At 40.2% G+C, this 24,735-nt stretch overlaps 1 protein-coding gene across 1 annotated transcript in view; it reads right to left on the bottom strand.

The window, feature by feature from the left end:
- RRAS2 (RAS related 2) overlaps positions 1 to 24,735 on the bottom strand; it is a 77,876-nt gene that overhangs the window by 4,891 nt on the left and 48,250 nt on the right. Inside the window, exons 2-4 of the mRNA XM_019975485.2 lie at positions 8,443 to 8,530; positions 7,433 to 7,535; positions 7,153 to 7,261 (exon numbers count right to left, since the gene is read on the bottom strand). Coding sequence (XP_019831044.1) covers positions 7,153 to 7,261; positions 7,433 to 7,535; positions 8,443 to 8,530 — 300 coding nt within the window. The remainder of the gene's footprint in view (positions 1 to 7,152; positions 7,262 to 7,432; positions 7,536 to 8,442; positions 8,531 to 24,735) is intronic.

Below are 24,735 nucleotides of genomic sequence, written 5' to 3'. Positions count from 1 at the left end.
CACAGACTCTTTTTACATAAGTAATCATGCCATGTGTTAATAAATCTGTTTTTTGTTGCTTTCTTTCTAATGTGGATGCATTTTCACTCTTTTTCTGACCCTTCCGTATTGCCTGGAACCTCAAAGACGACAGGGGAAGGGGATACTTTTGTTTCTGATCTTAGGCACAAAGCATTTAGTCTTCCAGCATTAAATAAGCTGTATTGTTTTCACAATTCCATTTTATCATCTTGGTTGGCTAATGAACTCGGTATGTATTATGTTGGGAGAAGGCAATGGCATCCCACTCCAGTACTGTTGCCTGGAAAATCCCATGGATGGAGGAGCCTGGTAGGCTGCAGTCCATGGGGTTGCACAGAGTCGGACACGACTGAAGCGACTTAGCAGCAGCATGTATTATGTTATTTTTATAACTGCTTCAGTTTATATTATACATGTTTCACTTCTGTCTAATTCAAATGGAATGTCAATCCATGTATAGTTTAAGACTCTTTTAACAGTATGTTTCTTCCTCCTGATAAGTTTTATTATTACCACCTACACTATTTTTGTTTTAAACATCCCATTATGTTTTAAGGAGATTTAAGTAACAATAATAAAAGTAATTTATATTTACCCACATAAATGGGTAAAGGTGTTCTTCATTTCTTTGTATAGATCTAGATTTCCATTTGGTACAGTTTTCCTCTTTTTCCATTTCTTTTAACGTAAGTCTGCTGGTAATAAATTCTTTCCATTTTTGTATATCTTGGAGAAGTCTTTACTTCACCTTTGCTTTTGAAATAAATTTTTAGATATTAACTTCTAGGTGAGTTTGCCACTCTGGCTGATTAGAATATGAATTCCTGGCCCTACTTCAGCTCAAAGTATTGTTCCAACCATTCCTTTCATGTAGCTTGTTCTCCTAATTTAATATTACATTCACAAAAGTTAGCACCTTCAGTGAAATATCATTAGGCTATTACATTACCATGTATATATCTAACAATTACTTTATAACAGATTATACCCTGTTGTATTTCAAAAGAGTGGCAGGCAGGTTCTACACAGCACTGGTATATGTAAGTTTAACAATTTTAAAATTTACTCTGCCCCTCCTTCACAACAGTACGTGTACCATAAGGCCTATGGTTTGAAATATAAATCAATCAAATTAAACAAGCAATTAACAATGAGTAAGAAGCCAAGTATGAAAAGAAAGCTTTAAAGAGCCACCAACTCAGAAAGGAAAATTCCTTTTTAAGAAAAGTTGACATGAAATTCCTTCCTACAAAAAGAGCCTCATGTTAAAAATTCTGTTCCTTCTTCCTGGGATGTCCTCCTTTCTCTCCCAACTCTATCTATACTAATTCATTTCATACTAATAATTCAAGACTTGAGCAATCAAAAACTTTCTGTTGTTTTTACAGTATCCCAGAATGACCATCACATTCTTTAATGACTAGCAAAAAAAAGTCAACATAGTACAATTTTTGGTTTGTCTTTTCATTCTCCCAGCATTATGCCATTTTTAGCTAAGTTGTAAGGTCTACTTGCCTTTGTACACCCAGAGCCTAGAAGAGCACATAGCAGTTATTCAATAAATATATGTTAAGGAAATAGAGCATGACCAAATACTTATGCCTCTCTTCTTTTACTGTGAAGTAAGGTAAAAATAAATATTTGAGACATGTCAATCTCAATAAATTACTTTCTTTACTGATACAGGTAATTTGATTGTGGGAGGGAAATACACATCCTTAAGAATATTGCTCTTTCTGCTCAATTACTCCTCAGAAAGCTACCTTGCCCTCTCCCACCAACACAATATATTCAGCTGGAGGGAAACAGGAAAATGACCCAACTTTATACAATTAAGAAAAATTAATAAATTAATAAGTGTAGATGATTAAAAAAAAAAAAAATCCCACTGCTAAGACTGTTTATGTGCTTCATTTGTTTGTTTGTTAGCACGGTCTCACATCAATCTTCCAGGAACTGAGGTCAGCAAAGTTCACACACACGTTTCTGGTCAAGACATCTCTAACCACATATAGTGCTGCTTCTGAGCTTACTGAGCATACTTTTAGTTAAGAAGTAAAAACAGCATCACCACAAAAGCAAAAAGATGACAAAAAGAACACCATATGGAACAAAGCCAAAACACTGTGAAGCCAAAAATCAACAAAAAACTGAAAGCCACATAAACAAGGATTTCCTGGAGGTTCCCCAACCAGGGAATTTTATAAAGATGCCAAATCCTATGCCTGGTTTTGGTAGATCTGAGTGCTACCCAGAAATATTTCATTTTAAACAGCCAAGGTGAACCCGATGCAAGAAATTCAGGTTTATACTTGGAAACCTCCAGTGAAACTCAGTTCAAAGGCACAGATGAATCTTAGTGGAAATCCACAACAATACAAGTTTATCTAACACCATGTATTTTTAAATCAAGAAGAGCAAAATGGGAATGATGAGAGCAATTTTATTAAACAAATGGGGTTTAATAGAAATAGACTACAACATCTGCAATACTTAGGGTTGTACTGAGTTTACAATACAACCTAAGTTTACAGAAGCAAAATTTGTTTTTCAAAAATATCTATTATGTAGTCATTTTAATACCACATCTTGATTCACTGATGCCTTGATTCATTCCTTCAGCAACTTTGTTCTATGTGCTAAGGATAAAATATGAACAAAACAAAGTGGTCAAAACTGAGAAGCCCTCATGGTGCTTACAAACCTTTTAGATGCGGACAAGGCAGCAACACGTATAGCCAGAAGAGACCCTTACTCGACTGTTGTGGGGAGGAGCCTGTTTTCCCTGGGAGGATGCAGGGGCACTCTGTGGTCAAGGTACCGACAGACAGGTGGAGCGGGGATAAGCACACTGAGGTAATACATTGTTACAGGTGAAATGGGCTCCTTTCTCAAATTATTGATGACAAGCACTTAACAAGGAGGAACAGAGAAACTAAGCCAGGAGAGGCAAAAGGGGAAAAATCAAAAGGAAAAAAAAACAGAGAGAGAGACAGACAAAAACTCCTGATTTCTAGACCAGGCTGAGTCAAGGACAAAGAGCTTGAAATCAGAGCTATCATGAAGTTCACAGTCCAAGCCCACACACAGCTGCTGTATTAAATTTCAGAATTAATATGCTGTCATATTTAATAATGTTTATATTTCAGCAAGGGCAAGCAAATCATTTACCTATATTTTCTTACTATACCTTTGACAGGATAAACAAAATGATCAGTCTCTCTAAGGGCTCAGGTATGTGTTAATACTGCCATTCAGATTCTACAGATCTCTTTTTATGTCAGTGATTTTGTTTTTTTTCTGTCATCAGTGCCTAGAAAGTGTTCTATAAAAGCTGGATGAATAGGGGATGCAAGAATCAAGTCCAGAGACATACAGAAGCCAAAAGGAAGCAGCAAAGCCTCTTCTGGCTGATCTCCCCTCCCTGATGGTTCAGAATCTCAGGAGCAGTAGTAGGGATACCCAGGGCTGACCCACATATAAAGAACACAGGGAAATGGCATTTGCTCTGTAAGGAAAACAGCACAGCAACTAGAGCAAGTCCAAAGGATCATGCCTAAGACAAAGGCAGGAATTAACAAACTGACCAGCAACTGACGGCAATCAGACTGGTTAGTGACTATGAATCTAAAGAGACGGCCAAAAAGTCAGCATTTCCAAACAAGGGGAAGTTTTTATAGGGTGCCTGTGGCCTGTCCGGGTTCAGCTGGTACAGCAAGTAAGGATGCCAAGATATACAGAACATCACCTTTAATTCGAAAGAGGGTTTTCAAAGATAAGAAACCTTTAGTATAGCATTTCAGCTACTATGAGTAAGGCCCTCGAGGCTAGGAGGCAAAAGGTATGTTTGTACACCCAGGGCCTAGGAGAGTGTCTGCCTCAGCCCTAAGACACCTGACAGAGACAAGGAGGTATCAACAAAGGGAGGAGGGAGGAGGTGCAGGGAATACTGCTCCAGAGCTCAGTAAAGTGTTTCAGAAAGGAGAATGTGAGTATCTGTGTCAAATGTTACTGACATCTGCGTTAAGCCATGACCTTGACCAGGTGCTACATGCCTGCAGTCAGTGCCAGAAAGGAAAAGAAGTAGAGAATGAGTGTAGAGATAACACTTCTAAGGAGTTTTGCTTACTCGGAGGAGGAGGAAAAACATTCTCAAAGAGGGACGTGACGTTAGCATTTGCTATGGTTGCTGCTGCTGCTGCTAAGTCGCTTCAGTCGTGTCCAACTCTGTGCGACCCCATAGACGGCAGCCCATGGAGGGCTCCTCCGTCCCTGGGATTCTCCAGGCAAGAACACTGGAGTAGGTTGCCATTTCCTTCTCCAATGCATGCATGCATGCTAAGTTGCTTCAGTTGTATCCGACTCCATGCGACCCTATGGATAGCAGCCCACCAGGCTCCGCTGTCCACAGGATTCTCCAGGCAAGAATACTGGAGTGGGTTGCCATTTTGCTATGGTTACTTTTTGTTATAAAGATGAGAGCACTGCAGCATGTCTCAGGCTGATGGAAATGATCATGCAGGAGAGAATTGGAACACCTGGATGGAACAACTGCTAGGGTGATGCCCAGGAGAAAGAATGGATGGGCTCCAGTGCCTACCAGAGAGGTTGGTCAGTGAGGTGAAGTTAATCCACGCAAGTGGGGAGAAGCAAAACTGATGGGGCACACGTGCACTTAGGATAGCGCATGTGCAGGTGGGACCATGTGGAAGTTCCTCGGGAAAATACCACTCATCATCAATCTGTTGAGAATGAGGGAGGGGGAGTGTTATAAACTTAAGAATGAAAGAGTAAGTATTAATTATCCAAACAAGTGGGAAATGAATGGACTAGGGAAACGGAGGAGGATTTCCAGTCGGCACTAAAGGCTCTCACATAAGAGTACTGATGGTGACTTTTAAGTGAGTTAGCTAACACCCCGAGTGTGGCTGTGAAGGAACCTAGAAAAGAGACGACAAAGCATGGGAGTAATAAGATGTCTCTCTGTGCCTATCCTTCAGAGAGGAGACCCATAGGAATGAGCAGAAAATTAAGCAGTTTTCAGCCATTTGCTTTTCTCCCTTGGATACATATATACATTTGAACCTTTCAGTGTTTACACAGTAACTAATGTCTATGCATATGTTTCAAAGCCCAGAAATAAAGAACTTACTTCAAGCTCACTGCCTATCTTTGAGGTGATGAAAATATTAAACTTATTCCCAATACTGTTTCTCTTATCACTGTGTTGTTATTTTACTCTGAGACTCTATTACTTTTATAAAAAAAAGAAAAAAACTTAAGATGAAAAATTTATAAATCTATGGTATAAAACAAAGCCAAAGTACCATGATATGTTAATATCTGCAGACAGATGGAAACCACACTCACTCCAAATACTAGCAATCTTCACTATATAAATGGCTTAAAAATAATTCATACTGATTCCCTGCCCCCAAGCTAACGATGGCAAGACTTGTTTAGTTCTGGTGGACACACTCTCCCCTCCTCTGTTCTCCCTAATCTTGCCAAACATATAGAAGACTCCCAGCTCAGCCCAGGCCTGCCAACTAATTCCTTTACTGGAGTTACCACCATGAAAAAGCTTGAGAAAAACCAGGGCAGGAAATATATCTATCCAGCATTAGATACAGCAAGAACCCCCTGTTCCCGGCAGAGCTACTTTGCCATTAGTTCTCAGATCCAACAACATCTATAAATGTTTCTAGTACTAGAAAGGGCTAAGAAGAACAGTTAAAAAAAGTCCTACTGAGCAATAGTTAATAAATATAATTAGATTGAGAAATGCTGAAGAAGATGGTCACCTCAAGATAAAATATAAATTTTTTATAAAAGATGGACTGTCTACTCCAAGTTTTAGGATGTGATCAATGCCATATCCTAAATTACTTTCAACAGCTTTTACTGGTTTGAAATGAAGATAGAATGTTTTTCACCTTAACTTTATAATAAATCAGATCTGAAAGAGAAGTACCAGTAAGATTTATTCTATACCAGGTAAACATGTCTAAACTTAGCATTAGAACAGTATCATCCTATCAAGTTCATGTCTAAAATTTGGTATACCTTCAACAAAACTTTACAAACAGCACACGAATCAAAGATTCTGTTTTAGATAATGGTTAATTATAAAATGGAAGTCTGTCCTCAACGCTGTTTGTCAACCCATCTTTCCTGATGTCTGCACTCTCAAACAAAATCTGCCAACAAAAGACTACGTTAACACCAAGATCATATAAAAAAATGGAACTTAAATACCAGCACACAAGTTAAGAAAGTATTGAAACAACTGTATTCCAGATGAGGGGGTAAAGACTAAAGACCTAAATAACGTAGCATCTCCATTAACTTACATCTGATCTTGTTCCCCTCTGCCACAAAAAAGAGGAGTGGCCAATATATACCAAAAATTTTAAAAATCAAATGTGAAATAATTGGGTAAAGAACAAATGAGTATAAATAAGCTTGCAACGAAATACTAAAAATATTATTTTCCTGCAGGTTATTGGGCAGTTAGAGCTGCCCATGTGATTAACAGGACTTAGGAAAAATTCAAATTCTGTCATTTAAATTAAAGTCATTCTCTAAATGAGGTAATTCAGCATTAACACTGAATTAAGCTACCCAGGTGACCCAGATGGTAAAGCATACTCCTGCAATGCAGGAGACCTGGGTTTGATCCCCAGGTTGGGAAGATCCCCTAGAGGAGGGCATGGCAGCCCACTCCAGTATTCTCGCCTGGAGAATTCCATGGACAGAGGAGCCTGGTGGACTACAGTCCATGGGGTCACAAAGAGTCGGACACGACTGAGCGACTAAGCACAGCACAGGGGTAATTTTAAGAGTATGTAAATTAGAGCTGTAAGTCTTACCTTAGAAATTATAACATGTGAATGGAGCTGGTATAAAATACCTGCAGGTTTACAGTCCACTGAAGTTCTGTGTAATATGTAAAAATTTAATATCCCCAAATCTGCTTCCTTTTAATCTGTCACCTGTTATAGTACTCCCATCAAATCCAGCGTGCCACACTCAGCACAGTGTTTTTGATCACGGCACTTTCTCATTAAATATAGCTGCTCACTTACATAATTACAAATAACTGGTTTCCCAAGAGCAAAACCCTCTCACCTGTCTCTGATGATCCAGATCTGCTTTATTACCAATTAAAATCATTGGAAACTCATCACGATCCTTTACTCTGAGAATCTGTCTTTGAAACTTATAGATTTCTTCAAAACTAAAAACAAAAACAAATTCATTAATTTGGTCAAATATCAGAATTCAGACTCCCCTGTCCCATTTAGTACTTTCTTACTTTTCCTTTTCCTATACAAACAAGAATGCAAATTTAATGAACAGTGAGCTAGACATGAACAGGAGAGATCTACAGTTAAATACTGATACAAACCTGCCTCTGTCTGTGACTGAAAAGACCAAAAGGAAACCCTCGCCAGTTCTCATATACTGTTCTCTCATAGCTCCAAATTCCTCTTGTCCCGCTGTATCCAGAACTAAAGAAAAAACAAGAAATGTAATGATGTTCATGTGTTCATCTCTCAAAAATGGCTCCCTCACATGGGCAGGCCCAGTTACTGTGAATCCTTTGGAAAACATCACACTTGGTACAATTTTTTAAACAGCATTCCCCTTTTAGTACTTTATTTTCAATGCTAAAGACAAATGTATTCTAATGGCAGACAGTCGCAGAGTTATCTTCATCAGTGCAGGTTGATTTCGTAGTTAGAATACATTAGCATAGCAATGACAAGGTTATAAATATCAAATTCATATAGGCAGAGAGAGTCAGATAACTTCTGAAGTCACTTGGATGTTTACCTCCTCTATGAAAAGAACTGAAAAAGATACCTGTAAATTCAAGAAGGAAATGCTGGTGCACCCCACCCCCCAATACCATACTGAATGTACAGGTGCTGAGGTATTCATTGATCTCTGTGAATAAAAGAATCATACAAGTTAAAAGAACAGCCCTTTCTCTTGTGGAGGAGTGGAATGTTTAACCAAGCACAAAACACTATTTGCTAAGGCCTCTGTGCTATAAACTCTAAGCAAGTTAGCAAATATTGAAGCTTTTCTATATTTACTTCACCTGTTTTAGCCTTCATCAAAATGCAGGAAGAGCCAAGACCTCGTTTGTTTTTTCCCCAAATGTCCCAATAAACCCAACTTTAACAAGTTACAGTGACATGACTAATTTTACCTGCTCTCAATCCAGTTATTGTTTTACATTACATTTAAACTGCCTAACATGTAGATTCATCAATTAAAACTAATGAAAAAGATGAACTTATATTCAAGATCATCTAACATTTCAGCTGTAGGTATTTAACCTAGCAAAACTTCAAAGCTTACTTAAAAAAATATGATACATGAACCATTAAATAAAAGAAGCTTACTTACTGTCTAGCCGGGCTGCCCGGTCATCTATCACACACTGCTTTGTGTAGGAATCCTCGATGGTTGGATCATAATCCGTTACAAAATAAGACTGTAAGAAAAATAACATAATTTTAAAATTTATGCTTACTTGCCCAAGTACCAACATAACTTTACCCAGAACTCATCAAAATATTTTTACTGTATTAAAGTGTATCCTACTATGTCAATTCCCTATTGAATGAAATCTATTCACAGCAGCTTCCAAGTGGAGAAAGGATACTAAACATCTCTGAATTTTCACATCTGAAACATGTAAGAAGACTGTAAAAGCTCTACTGCATTTTTTTTCCATTTTTCGTAATTAACTTACATACAAGTAAAACTCTAGATTTCAAGTTCCAGAAAAACTAGAAACACACCTATAGCTGTAATTCGGGTCTATCTCCAACCCAAAGGCAGGCATCAGTCCTTAGAACAAACTGTAACAGTTTTGGAACAAAAGAGACAACACGAAGTCTGCCTGCTTCGATGCCTGATCGTCTCTTCACTTTTCTCACACCTTGCCTTAGTTCCCTTTCAGTTGCCTTGTGTATTACCCTAAAGGACATGATTTCAGGATTTTTTTTTAATCTGCATGAATCTCAAACTTATTCTTTCACTGATATTTTTGTTAGTTTTCCAACTATTTCCTCTTCTGTTAGCAAAGCCACCCAACCATCACCTTATGAAGTCATCACCAGAAGGAGGGCAGTTAAGGCAGCAGAGGAAGACGGGAGGAGTCCTAGCAAATCACTTAATGTTTGATTATTACATTTCACAATCTTTTTAAAAGATTTTAAAAAGAAACCAGAAACACGCATCTAAAAGACAACTGATTTCCCCTTCATCCAGAAGGGCGCTGCCTAGGACACTGATGTCAGTTCTGAGTGTCTCCCTTACTCTCCCTCTTGACTGGCCTCCTCAAAGCCTATTTTGCCACTAACTCATCACAAAATCTGAGGGATGACTTGGAGGAAGGCAGCTTAATGCTAGAAATGAGTGCTGAAGGTGTTCAGTCATTCTACAAGAAAGGGCTCCTGGAAACTGGACCTGCTGGCTCCAGGGACACATCATTCTGAAGAGACAACCCTGCATGGTGAGCTGTGCACAAACCAAAAAGCTACTTAAAAGTAAGCACTCTGAACAGGGCAGCAAAGAAACTCCTCGTATGGGGGCAGAGGGGGAGGGGACAAGGACTAATCTGCTTGCTACCCTGACTTTACATATTTATTTTAATTTTAAATGATACTTCCTATTTTTTATTTGTATTTTTGGAGTAACTTTAGTTATACAGAATTTAGCTGTAATTCTATTTCCCTTTTGGTGGCTTCATTTAAATGATCAAATGGCCAACATCAGTTGGATCATCAAAAAAGCAAGAGAGTTCCAGAAAAACATCTTCTGTTTTACTGACTACACCAAAGCCTTTGACTGTGTGGATCACAATAAACTGTGGAAAATTCTTAATAACATGGGAATACAAGACCACCTGACCTGCCTCCTGAGAAATCTGTATGCAGGTCAAGAAGCAACAATTAGAACTGGACATGAAATAACAGACTGGTTCCAAATTGGGAAAGGAGTATGTCAAGGCTGTTTATTGTCACCCTGCTCATTTAACTTAAATGCAGAGTACATCATGAGAAACGCTGGGCTGGAAGAAGCAAAAGCTGGAATCAAGATTGCCAAGAGAAATATCAATAACCTCACATATGTAGATGACACCACCCTTATGGCAGAAAGTGAAGAGGAAATAAAAAGCCTCTTGATGAAAGTGAAAGAGGAGAGTGAAAAAGTGGGCTTAAAGCTCAACATTCAGAAAACGAAGATCATGGCATCTGGTCCCATCACTTCACGGCAAATAGATGGAGAAACAATAGCAACAGTGAAAGACTTTATTTTCTTGGGCTCCAAAATCACTGCAGATGGTGACTGCAGCCATGAAATTAAAAGACGCTTACTCCTTAGAAGAAAAGCTACAACCAACTTAGCATATTAAAAAGCAGAGACATTACTTTACCAACAAACGTCCATCTAGTCAAAGCTATGGTTTTTCCAGTAGTCATGTATAGATATGAGAGTTGGACTACAAAGAAAGCTGAGTGCTGAAGAATTGATGCTTTGGAACTGTGGTATTGGAGAAGACTTTTGAGAGTCCCCTAGACTGCAAGGAGATCCAACCAGTCCCTCCTAAAGGAAATCAGTCCTGAATACTCATTGGAAGGACTGATGCTGAAGCTGAAACTCCCAATACTTTGGCCACCTGATGCAAGAACTGACTCATTTGAAAAGACTCTGGTGCTGGGCAAGATTGAAGGTGGGAGGAAAGGGGGACAACAGAGGATGAGATGGTTGGATGGTATCACCGACTCAATGGACAGGAGTCTGAGTAAGCTCTGGCGGGTGGTGATGGATAGGGAAGCCTGGCATGCTACAGTCCATAGGGTCGCAAAGAGTCGGACATGACTGTGTGACTGAACTGAACTGATTTTTTTTTTTTTAATTACCAACAGGAGGGGCTTTGAGTAGAAAGCCATTTCCATCACCACCCCATCCCCATTTTAAAATAAACAGATATCAAAACAATCTTTGAACTGACTCTCTGGAACCCACATCTCTTCTAAAAGTAAATACAACTGGCAACATATTCTTTGTACCCACTATTCTAAACAACACAGAAAGCAGTCTTTCACCAAACAACCTGGATAAAGCACAGTATTTAAATCTTAAGTTTCCTGAAACATGTTTCTCCACAGTAACCTGACACTTGCTGCCATGCTTTCATCTTGTAAAACCTAAGCTTCGTTGACGACTCCCAAGTTATCCCTTAATGTGCCAAAATGACCCTCCCAGTTTGTCTGAAAACACAATGGACAAATATTAAGTATATTTTTTTCAAATGTTCAAGTCATGTATGACTTCCGCTGTGATGGGTTTCTTTGCATTGTGATACCAAATTAAGAAAATAACACATATAGAGGACTGTTGGTTTAAGCAACGCTGAGGACAATTGTTTTTCCTTTCTGTGACTATGGAAGTTACATATTTTCTTTAGATGTCTTGGCTCTTGAAATACAATCTTAATGTTATAAGAATTTTGCCTCTTCACCAAGACTGGCATGCATTTATCCCACTCATTAATGTTTAATATGAGTTAACTGTTGCAATTTCTGGGTATTTAGGTCTACATTTCATCTTTGCTATGTCCTATTTTCAAAATTTGCAGAGACCTTGCTATATATAGATTTTAAAGAACCATCTTCACTAAAAGCATCATCGCCCCTCATAAGAGATCCATCTTAAGGAACATTACTCTGTTACATAACCAAAGACCCATTTTCCTCTCACAATTCTAATAAGCCACAGGTCATAATGCGCCTAAAACTAGCATTCATCCTGTGCAGGTAGGAAAGATAAATCATCACCTCCTATCCCAAAGACTTAATATTTTTGTTACTTAAACTTGGGTCCCAGATATTTGAGGCAGCAGATCACCAACAGGAGATCAGTCTCTGGTGATGGAGAGTGCTGGATTTAATTCTAACTCTACTACTTTCTAGCTGTGGAACCTAAGGCGCAAATTACCTCTTTAACCTTCAGCATCTGTAAAACAGGATAGTAACACAACCCCATGGAAAGGATAAAATGAAGTAAAGAATATAAAGTGCCAACACACACTGATGACTAATAAATGTTGGTCAGTGTATTGTTCTGTCATGTAGTTAAATGGTATGAACTAGAGTTTTTATTCAACTGAAAACATGACCTAATACCAGGAACGGCTATTGTAATTCCAATCCTAGTTATACCAGACTAGACTTGTTTTCCAAAATGCTGTGAATCAAGATAAAAGCTCCCCATCTGAAGTTCTGGAAATATTTCTTTGGACTTCAGCAGTAATTACACAAGTATATATAACACATATGTAAAATCTCACCGAGCTGTACATTTAAGGTATGTGCATTTTGTATGTGTACAAACTACTCCTCTATAAAATATATTAATGGTTCCCCGTTGTTTCTAGGAATCAGCACTTTCTTTACACAGTTCACAAAGCTCTCCAGTTTGATGTGTGTTGTTCACCAAAGTGGTATTCTTCACTACCTGAATCCCTTCTGCCGATTGCTCTTGCTCTTGGTTTCATTCACTTGTTCAACAATCATTTATGGGGCATCCCTGGTGGCTCAGATGGTAAAGAATCCGCCTGCAATGCAAGAGACTTGGGTTCGATCCTTGGGTTGGGAAGATCCCCTGGAGGAGGACGTGGCAACCCACTCCAGTATTCTTGCCTGGAGAAACCCATGGACAGAGAAGCCCGGCAGGCTATGGTCCATTGGGTTGCAAAGAGTTAGACATGACTGAGCGACTAAGCACAGCACAGGGACAAGGTCCCTACTTACACAGGAACCCACTGCTTTTTACACAACTAGCAACTGTGTTGTAATTGGGACAAGGGGAATGGGGAGTATTAAAGGTATTGGCCAAAGAACAGAAATTAGCAGGAAATGCCAGTAACATGCTTGTTCAGAAGGCAACCAAGTGTAAGCAGGTAATGCTGCAGGAATACATAGTAACTGTGTGTGCCTTCACTTATAGAGTCCCAGCAATTGAAGAGAAAACAGTCTCTCCCCTGAGGCTGAAAAAAGTTACCAACAGCCCCAGACAGGTATTTTGTAGCAGAAAACAAGGTGAAAAAAATACAGTCTTGCATTGTGGAAGACAGCAGAGGCTCCGGAAGGGCAGTGGACTATAGAGTTCAGCCCACTGAGAGGAGGAGTGAGAGTCACAGGTGCAGAAAGCAGTACGCTTTCCTGAAATCACAGGAAAAGATGCATGGAGAAGGATCCCAACTAGAAAGAAAGGAATACCTCTTTTCAATAGGTGGGATGCCTTCCAGGTAATAAGAAGGGCAAATGTGGACCTAAGTCTCTTTAGGGTTGCTCGGAATTATGGAGAAAAGCTTAAGATTAGGGAAGCTGTCCCATTCAGACAGGGAGATTTTCCCTGATAAAATATGGTCTGAGTAGGACTGTCCAAACCATAACAAATAGTGATAGCTAGGGATGTTTTTCCTGCCACACAATAAATAGAAGCTCTACTTAACTTAAGAGAACTGCCACTTCATTCTTTTCCCATTCAAACGAGCTGCCTTAAGGAAGATAAGGAGGGGACTGGGAGGAAAGAAAATAAGCTGATGTAACTTCTGCAATTAGTGGCAGAAGTGACAAGTCACTCTCCAGGCACCAAGGTCCTGGTGAAAATGCAATTCCCAAACACTGCCACGGAGCGGTGCCTGGTCTACACCCTGGGACGGGTAATGAATTTCCTGGAGAATTTGGGAAACTCAGAAAACCCAGCTCACTGATTCAAGTCCAGTGAGCTTAGACCTGAGGCGCCACTGGGGAGCTGTAAACAAGTGCCAGGGCATTTCTGAGCACAGCAGTGTTCTTCGGAGTCCTCTAAACTCACGGGGTCAGAAAGAGGAGGGGAAAGGGAGACAGCAGGGGAAGGAAACTGGTTAAACAGTGTGGGAAAACCTCGACAACTCCCGAATCTGGGTAATGTGTATACAAGAATATATTATAGTGATCACTATATAATTATACACTGCATATATTATTAAAAAAATTTTTTTAAATCTGGTGGTAGTACGTTAAGTACTACAGGAAGGGTCAAATCAAAGGAAGAATATACTAGATCCTTTTTAATCCTAAGCTTTCCCCTCACTCTACTCAAGACCAACTAACTCACCTAGAAACCTGATGATTTTTTTTTGGTCAGAATATCTTGTAGTTCTCTTTATATTTTATTTTTTCTCTTTTACTGTCCACCATTCCTTCAACCTGACTGGAATACAAGCTCTATGAGGACAGATTTTTGTCAGAGGTAGAGTGGACTTGCCTAATGTTTAAAGATCAAATGGATCCAGCACTAAAATCAAGTTTCCAGGCTTTCTGGCCAACACTCGTGCTCTACTCACCCTCTCTGGAGGTAAAGCCCACTCATTCTCATCCTCCATTCCTGCTTCCACTGCTCCCATTTTTTTAAAAAAAAGAAATATCCTCAATCAATAACAGGAGTCATCATTTATTAAGCATCTGCTTTGTGACATGCAGTTTAAAAATGATACACATAAACTTTTCCTAAAGATTCTTCAGATATGTATTTCCCTCTTAAATTTTTAAGTGAGGCACAGACTACCTTTTCCAGGTCACCCAGCTAGCTAATAAGGAGAACTACGATTTAAGTTCAGGTCTTATCCTAATGAATGCTTTAGAATTCTTGCTATTTAATATAATTCATAAGATTTCAAATCTTTTATTCCTTTATTGGCCTATAAAACAAGGAGTAAAAGTACCAGGAAAAATACGAAACAAGGAAAACCGAGACTAACAACTACACGGTTCCATTCTTTCCTTTCTTGTGGTCCTGTTCACCTCCGCCCTGTATACATGGTATACATAAAGCTTGATATGTACATATTTCCAAATCACAACTTTTAACAGTAAGACAGTATATTCAAAGTTGGGAAAATCCAAACTATCCTCACCTTAAAGGGTAGGAGGAATTCAGAGCATATTGAGGTCGTTTTCTGGTTAAAGAGTTGGAGGCCTTGCAAAAGAAAGTAAGTGGTTTGGGGTTCGGTTAGTATTCCCATCTTACAGTCAAGGAAACTGAGTTCAGGCAAGTTAAATGAGGTGCTCCAGTTTCCCACAGCTGGTAAAGGGGGTAGCACTGTATTCTGGTCCGTCCGACTTGCACCTCCAGCTCTTCCCACTTCACCCTACTGCCTCCCTGCACATCAGGATCCTTGGCACAGTGGGCCAGGATGAGCAGGAAGAGGAGAGCGGCACACACAGCCTCACTGGTGATCGCACCTCTCCAGTCCCTGGGGCAGCTCTGAGCAGCCCTCACCCCTTCCTTTTTGGTTTGCCTTTTCCCTCATCCTGAAGTGGGCCCTGGAATATGCCCTCCTTAAATCAGCCTTGTTCTCAACTCTCTTCTGTTGAGAAAATGGGCCTTAGAGATGTTAGAGATGTATACCTCCTAATTGCTCATCTTTTCATGTTTGTATATATGTGTTAGTCGCTCTGTCATGTCCAACTCTTTGCAACTCCCTGGACTGCAGCCCATCAGGCTCCTCTGTCCATGAAATTCTCCAGGCAAGAATACTGGAATGGGTAGCCATTCCCTTCTCCAGGGGATCTTCCCAACCCAGGGACTGAACCTGGATCTCCTGCATTGCAGGCAGATACTTTACCACCTGAGCCACCAAGGAAACCCAGTATATATGAATGTGTGTACATATGGATGTATAAATCAAACACTGAGCTAATAAACTCAGTGTATTATAAGCAGAAAACTTTCTTCAAAGCCCTTCTGTGGGTAAGCTTTTCCTTGCAATTTAATGAGATCTGAGGTAAATCTCCTAATTTTTTCTAATCGTTCAATTATAAATGCTTTTCAATTACTTTCAGCCCAAAGAACATTATGGTTTCAATAATTAAGGTGGCCAGTCAGCAAGCGAAAAGATGTTCAATATCACTAATTATTAGAGAAATGCAAATCAAAAATACAATGAGGTACCACTTCACACCAGTTGGAATGGTCATCATTAAAAAGTCTACAAATAACAACTACTGGAGAGGTCTGAAGAAAAGGGAAACCTCCCATACTGTTGGTTGGAATGTAAGTTAGTACAGCCACTGTCAAAACAGTATGGAGGTTACTCAGAAAACTAAAAATAGAATTACCATGTGATCCAGCAATCCTACTTCTAGGAATATACACAGACAAAACTATAATTCAAAAAGATACATGCATCCCTATGTTTATAGCAACACTATTCACAAGAGCCAAAAAAAAACACAGAAACAACCTAAATGTCCATCAACAGGTGAATGAATAAAGAAGATGCAGTACATATATACAATGCAATACTACTCCGCCATAAAAAAGAATGCCACGTGCAGCAACATGAATACAACAAGAGACTATAGCACTAAGTGAAGTAAGCCAGAAAGAGAAGGACAAATACTATATGATATCGCTTAAATGTGGAATCTAAACTATGGCACAAATGAACCTATATACAAAACAGAAACAGGGGCTTCCACGCTGGTTTCAGTGGCTAAGACTCTGAGCTCCTAATGCAGGTGGCCCACGTTCGACCCCTGGTCAGGGAACTAGATCCCACATGCCGCAACTAAGAACCTCCTTCTCATGGCGCAATGAAGATCGAAGGTCCTGTGTGCTGCAATTAATACCCTGTGTGGCCAAATAAATAAAACATTAAAAAAAACAGACTAAGAGACTATAGACTTGTGGTTGCCAAATGGGGGCAGGAGAAAGGCTGGGAATTTGATGTTGGAAGATACACGATTACATTTAGAATGGATCAACAAGGTCCCAAAGTACAGCATAGGAAACTATATTCAATATCCTATGAAATCATAATTTGATGTTGTTCAGTCACTCAATTGTGTTGGATTTTTTGCAACCCCATGGACTGCAGCACGCCAGGCTTCCCTATCCATCACCAACTCTCCGAGCTTGCTCAAACGCATGTGCATTGAGTCAATGATGCCATTCAGTCATCTCATCCCCTTCTCCTGCCTTCAATCTTTCCCAGCATCACCCAACTTCTAATGAGTCGGCTCTTCCCATCAGGTAGCTGAAGTATTGGAGCTTCAGGCTCAGTATCAGTCCTTCCAATGAATATTCAGGTTTTATTTCCTTAAGGATTGACTGGTTTGATCTCCTTGCAGTCCAAGGGACTCTCAAGAGTCTTCTCCAGCACCATAGTTCCAAAGCATCAATTCTTAGGAGCTCAGCCTTCTTTAGGGACCAACTCTCACATCCATACATGACTATTGGAAAAATCGTAACTTTGACTAGACGGACCTTTGTTGGTAATGTGTCTGCTTTCTAATATGCTGTCTACGTTGGTCATAGCTTTTCTTCCAAGGAGCAAGTGTCTTTTTATTTCAAATCTGCAGTGATTTTGGAGCCCAAGAAAACAAAGTTCATCATTGTTTCCATTGTTTCCCCATCTATTCGACATGAAGTGATGGGACTGGATGCCATGTTCTTACTTTTTTGAATGTTGAATTTTAAGCCAACTTTTTCACTCTCCTCTTTCATCAAGAGATTCTCTAGTTCTTCTTTGCTTTCTACCATAAGGGTGATATCATCTGCATATCTGAAGTTATTGATATTTCTCCTGGCAATCTTGATTCCAGCTTGTGTGTCATCCAGCCCGGCATTTCGCATGATGTTCTTTGCATATAAGTTAAATAAGCAGGGTGACAATATACAGCCTTGATGTACTCCTTTCCCAATTTGGAACCAGTCCATTTTTTCTTGACCTGCATACAGATTTCTCAGGAAGCAGGTAAAGTGGGCCTGGTATTCCCATCTCTTGAAGAATTTTCCACAGTTTCTTGTGATCCACACAGTCAAAGGCTTTAGTGTAGTCAATGAAGCAGATGTTTTTCTGGAATTCTCTTGCTTTTTCTATGACCCAGCGGATGTTGGCAATTTGATCTCTGGTTCCTCTGCCTTTTCTAAATCCATCTTGAACATTTGGAAGTTCTCAGTCCACTTACTGTTGAAGCCTGGCTTGGAGAATTTTGAGCATTACTTCGCTAGCATGTGAAATAAGTGCAACTGTGAGGTAGTTTGAACATTCTTTGGCATTGTCTTTCTCTGGGATTGGAATGAAAACTGACCTTTTCCAGTCCTGTGGCCACTGCTGAGTTTTCCAAATTTGCTGGCAAATTAAGTAAAGCACTTTCACACCATCATCTTTTAGGATTTGAAATAGATTAGCACGAATTCTATTGCCTCCACTAACTTTATTCGTAGTGATGCTTCCTAAGGCCCACTTGACTTCGCACTTCAAGATGTTTGGCTCTAGGTGAGTGATCACATCATCATGGTTATCTGGGTCACTAAGATCTTTGTTATATAGGTCTTTTGTGTATTCTTGCGACCTCTTAGTATCTTCTGCTTCTGTTAGGTCCATACCATTTCTATCCTTTATTGTGCCCATCTTTGCATGAAATGTTCCCTTGGCATCTCTGATTTTCTTGAAGAGATCTCTAGTCTTTCTCATTCTATTGTTTTCCTCTATTTCTTGCACTGATCATTTAGGAAGGTTTTCTTATCTCTGTGTGTCTGTGAAACTGCTTGCTCTTCTGTGAACCCATCTGCATTCAGATGGGTTGATCTTTCTCCTTTGCCTTTTGCTTCTCTTCTTTTCTCAGCTATTTGTAAGACCTCCTCAAACAACCACTTTGCCTTTTTGCATTTCATTTTCTTGGCAATAGTTGTGATCACTGCCTCCTGTACAACATTATGAATCTCTGTCCATAGTTCTTCAGGCATTCTGTCTACCAGATCTAATCCCTTGAATCTATTTGTCACTTCCATTGTATAATCATAAGGGATTTGATTTAAGTCATACCTTAATGGCCTAGTGGTTTTCCCCACTTTCTTCAATTTAAGTCTGAATTTTGCAATAAGGAGTTTATGATCTCAGCACAATCAGCTCCCGGTCTTGTTTTTGCTGACCGTATAGAGCTTCTCCATCTTCGGCTGCAAAGAATATAACCAATCTGATTTCAGTATTGACCATCTGGTGATGTCCATGTGTAGAGTCACCTCGTGTGTTGTTGGAAGAGGGTGTGAAATTATAATGGAAAAGAATATTTTAAGAAGAATGTATGTGTATATCTGAGTCACTCTGCTATACAGCAGATTGTCACAACACTGTACACGAATTATACTTCAATTTCAAAAACTGAAAAAAAATATTTAGATGTCTAGTACAACGTCTTGGGATTCTCTGGTGGCTCAGTGGTAAAGAATCCACCTGCCAATTCAGGAGATGTGAGTTTGACCCCTGGGTCAGGAAGATCCCCTGGAGAAGGAAATAGCAATCCACTCTAATATTTTTGCCTGGGAAATCCCATGGACAGAGGAGCCTGGCGGGCTGCAGTCCATGGGTGGCAAAAGAGTCAGACACAACTTATCAACTAAACAACACAGTACAACATCTTAATTACATCAGTCAATACTCATCTAAAATTAAAGTTTCTTTCTCTCCGTTCTACACAGAGCTGAGAGTTTTGTGATTGGACTGGGGTAGAGGGATAATTTTGGAGAAGGCAATGGCACCCCACTCCAGTACTCTCGCCTGGAAAATCCCATGGACGGAGGAGCCTGGTAGGCAGCAGTCCATGGGGTTGAAAAGAGTCAGACACGCACTGGAGAAGGAAATGGCAACCCACTCCAGTGTTCTTGCCTGGAGAATCCCAGGGACGGGGGAGCCTAGTGGGCTGCTGTCTATGTGGTCGCACAGAGTCACAGACACAACTGAAGCCACTTAGCAGCAGTAGCAGCAGAGGGATATTAAGACCAGTCATCTTCAATTTCCCCGTATTATTATGTATCTTTCCTACTGCCAACAAGACTGCCTCTATCCTGGCTCCTTAGGGGTTGGAAGCTGAAGGAGTAGAGAGAAATAAGGGAGGTTGACAAGGCCTTACCAGTGAGAGCTGATGCCCATGATAACTTTCTCAGGAGGTCCTGCAGGTTTTCCAGAAGAGTACACAAGTGAGACCCTCCACGTGCAATTCTCAGGACATGAGTAAGTCCTGGAACACTCTCAATTCTTGGGGTTCCGAAGGACACCTTCTCCTGACTGACATCATCTTCTAGGCTGCGACACACAGTGTCTCTTTTCAGAAGGTTTTTAAATCTGGTTCCATCCAGAAACTCAGGGGAACCTATTATTGTCTTTTAAAGTGCATACTACTAACTAAACAGTCCTCTTCCTTTCTCTCTGCTCTGCTATCAGTCCACAGATTCGTATACTAATCTTTATGTTCTCCAAACACAAGGGGATACAGGTCAAGTTCTCAGAATGATTCTATTGGAGCTTCCCCCATCATTTGGCTTCAATGAAGGGGGCTTAAGAGAAGCATCCTCTCCACTCCATGGTGTGTAGAGATGGGAAAGGGCAAAGAACACGCCGCTGACGGCTTCCTCTCCAAAAATACCCTTGTCTCAGAACCCTTAATTCTCCACACTTTTACTTCCTGGAAAGTATGGGCTAAATGTGCAAAAGCAATTTAAGGCCATCTTCTATGCAAGTCCTTGAAATATGAGGGTCACCAAGCAACTACTGCTTTATTCCCAGTCTTTGAGGCTTCCAAAGAAACTAAAATAAGTTAGAGTTCCAGTTAAAACCCTGTTAAATGTGTCCAGCTAGATTTGATGAATCCAAGGCCTGTCTCAAGCTTTTAAGAATTTCTTTGGTGTTAAGCAAGGTACTCTGCACATACATGGTTAGAGCCTCAACATATTTTGCTGTTGGAAAACCCAGTAATTATGAAGGTCATAATGAAGAACTAGGAATCGATTTCTAAGAGCACAGTAAGGTCCTGGTTAGCTATCAGTGGCCTCTGTTTGCTAAAACAGGAGCGGTGCAAATTCCTCTGGTAACACTAGAGAAGACTACAGCAACTTCAGGCAGCTGTAAGCCAGACCGGGCGCTTCCTGGTGTCACTTTTTAACAGCAGCTGTCAAGTCACAGAGAACCTTTGTTCCCTGCAACATCCTCCCTTATTTTGTCAAATGTTTCCAATGTGCTTGATATTCCTGCACTTGAGTACATATTTTTGTTCCTGACTGAAATCAGCATTTCACTTAACATGCATAATTACAGAGATCTCCATAATTTATCCTCCAGAATGCTAATGCAGAATAATAAAAACTACCCTAAACCCTACACTCCTTTTAGCTTCTCTTTAACAAAACTTCAGTCAAAGGTGCTGATTGTCTCACTGTCTAGAGCCACCACGTGCCTTTCATGTGACTTCTGTACAATCTCAGTGATGATATCTACACCTCAAGTGAAGTATGTGGCTGCCAATGAATAGGCCTGGTATGCACTACAAAAAGTATGGTACAAAGTCAACTTACAAACTGGTTATATCACAAAAGTTTGCTTCTAAAGTCTGTTATTTGGTGCTCATTTATTTCCCCAGGGAAAAGTTGTTCCAATCTGTGTTTAGGTCCATAGGCCAGACCACAAAAGCTACCACTGAAATATGGTCCTGAGCCAGTGTTAACCCTGAGTCCTAACCTCTGAAGCAGAGTCATCTGGCCCAAGAAGAAATGGGAAGGGAGTTTTGTTTCCTTTCCCAGAGTACAGAGCCAGCCCAAAGCTACACTTAAAAGGAGGAAAAGCTTGTCAAGGGGCATCCCCATGTACACCCAGCCTCTTCATTCTGCCCCAAGTCCCTATTACTACGCTCTTACCCAGGCTTTAGCCTCCTTCTAAAAACATTCTAGGTACAAAACTACTTGCCTTTCTCCCCACTGTTCCTTCCACTCTCAAAGTAAAACTAGCGATTTCCTCATCCAGAGGCACTAGGCAGACAATTATCAGTCCAAATTAGAGAATGCTGCCAGTATGAGACAGCTCACCCTGACCCTGCAGACGTTTTTTCTTTTCAAGAGCAAAACCAATCTCTAGGAACATTTTCAACACCGGTCAAGAAGAAAAGTTTCAGACTCTGGAGGGAAAACTATTCAGGGGTGGGCAAACCACCATTTCATGATGCCAGTTCCCTATACTCTTCACAGCTTTCATCCTTCCAAACCCAAGGCTTTAAAAGCAGGGAGAAAAAAGAAATGTTTCCCTCTTTCCCCACTCCCCACCACCCTACAACTTTGCCTACCCAATAGGTTAGCTTCATCAGATCACAGAGTTTTCATTCACGGTACCAGTGAGTGATTCTGAAAACTGTCAACAGGAGGAAAAGGGCCGCACACAGCCCTGCCACGGCTACAGCCACGATTCACACACACGAACCACTTGTATGCAAGTCAAGCTCGACTCAGGGGTTGCCTACCTAACCAGATGGTCATCTCTCACTGTTGGCATATTTACAAACCAGTGAGCAACAATAAGCCAGTGGCCTCTATCACAGAGTACGATCAAGTTTATTTCACTTCCCTGAACTTAACAGGTGTTTGCTGTCATTTCTCAATTACTGTAGTCTTATACAGATAACATATAAAGCCTAAATAAAGTTTTAAGGATAAGAATTACCAAAATTTTTAAACTGACCCACTTTCCTGAACACCTTAAACTAACACAATGCTGTAAACCAACTATACTCCAATAAAAGAAAATTTTTAATTAACATTTTTTAAAAGCACAATGATTACTGGCACAGACAAGAATAATAGATAAACAGAGAGAACTATATAAGCCTCACATCATCCCCGTGGGAAATATGAGTAATTCCCAGACATTCTCTTTTTCACACCAAGAAACAAGTTTTTCTTAGTCTTTCAGTTCTTGCCTTGACTGAACCCTGCACTCCTGGAGTTTCCATACCCACCCCTCCTTCCCATCCTCATGACTACTAGTTAGTCAGCCTTCCCTACCTCTAACCTCATGTGGGCCACAGCTGCCTAAACAACATTGTGCTGGCCTCTGTGGGACATTTTAGATGAACAAACTCCTAACCTCCAGGGGCACAAAGCTGTCCAGGCTTAACCTGGGTGCCATCTAGGCATCTTTCTTCTTCATATCCGGGTCTTCCCCACACTGGGAGCCCCTCTGCAGGCTCAGTGCCACCACACAGACCTCAGGGCCATATCAGTTTTAGGCAAGAAGCATTCTCAACTATTACATGGTCCACATTCAGAGTCTCAGCACTGTTAGCTTTGTTAATTGTCTGACCTTGGCACAATACTACAATGCTCATAATTGCTTCTTTTTCATTCCCAAACCCCAGTATCTCCATTTATTCTCCCTTTTAACAGACTTTTCCAATCAATAGGTGTTCCAGTTCATTTAAATTGGGCTTCTTCTACTCTAACTCTTTTCTTATTCTGATGATCTGCTAAGTTACCCACGCTCTTTCTAGAACCAGGGTCTCCTTTTTCTTTGTTTTTAAGAGCATTGTTATAGTTTAGTCACCAAGTCATGTCCAACTCTTTTGTGACCCCATGCACTATAGCTCACCAGGCTCCTCTGTCCATGGCATATCCCAGGCAAGAAATCTGGAGTTGGAGAGAAATCTCGAGTTGGAGAGAAATCTCCAAGGGATCTTCCTGACCCAGGGATCAAACCTGCATCTCTCATTGGCAGATGCGTTCTTCACCACTGAGCCACCAGGGAAGCCCTTTAAGACCATTACTGGGATATAATTCATTTACCATAAAATTCACACCTTTTAAAGTACACTATTCATTAGTTTGTATCAACTTACCAGGTTATGCAGCCACCATCACTAATTCCAGAACCCTTTCACCACCCCAAAAAGGAATCCTATACCCATTAGGAGCCATTTTCCATTTCCCCCATCCCCTGCCATTTCTATGACCACTAAATGACTCATCCACTTTCTGTCTCAATAGCTTTGCCTGTCTGGGACATTTCATATAAATGTAATCATACAATATGTGGTCATTTGTCTCTGGCTTTTTGCACTTAGCATAATGTTTTCAGTGTTCATCCATGCTGAAACATGTGAGTACTTCACTTCTCATTCCTTTTGATGATATGCCATCATATGGATATACCTCACTGTATTTATCTGTTCATCAGGTAATGGACATTTGAGTCATTTCCACGTTTTGGCTATTATGGACAATGCTGCTATGACCATTCACATACAATCTTTTTGTGTGAACATATGTTCTTTTCTTGGGCATATACTAATAGTGGAATGGTTGGATCATATGGTAACTTAATGTTTAGCTTTTTGAGGAACTGCCAAACTGTTTCCCAAAGTGGCTGTTCCATTTTACATTCCCATCAGCAAAGTTCAAGGGCTCTCATTTCTCAAGATCCTCATCATTACTTGTTACTGAAAATGTGTCTTTTTGATTCTATCCATCCTAGTACAAAGCAGTCATCTCTTTACAGTGTTTTTTTTTTTTTTTTTTATTAACTTGTTTTATTTATTGGGTTGGCCAAAGAATTCATTCAGGTTTTTTTGTAAGATGTTACGGGAAAACCCAAATGGACTTTTTTGTCAACCCAATATTTATTTGGCCACAGTGTGGGACACAGAGGATCTCAGCTCCCTGACCAGGGGATTACACCTGCTCCTTCTGCAATAGAAGCATGGAGTCTTAACCACTGAACCATCAGGAAAGTCCCTCTTTGCAGTTTTGATTGGCATTTCCCCAATGGAACACTGAACATCATTTTACATGCTTATTGGCCATTTGTGTATCTTTGGA

The sequence above is a fragment of the Bos indicus genome, chromosome 15 (genome assembly GCF_029378745.1).
Source record: "Bos indicus isolate NIAB-ARS_2022 breed Sahiwal x Tharparkar chromosome 15, NIAB-ARS_B.indTharparkar_mat_pri_1.0, whole genome shotgun sequence".
NCBI classification, from domain to species: Eukaryota; Metazoa; Chordata; class Mammalia; order Artiodactyla; family Bovidae; genus Bos; species Bos indicus.
The sequence above is the reverse complement of the archived record's forward strand: the minus strand, read 5'-3'. Positions and strand labels throughout refer to the sequence as shown.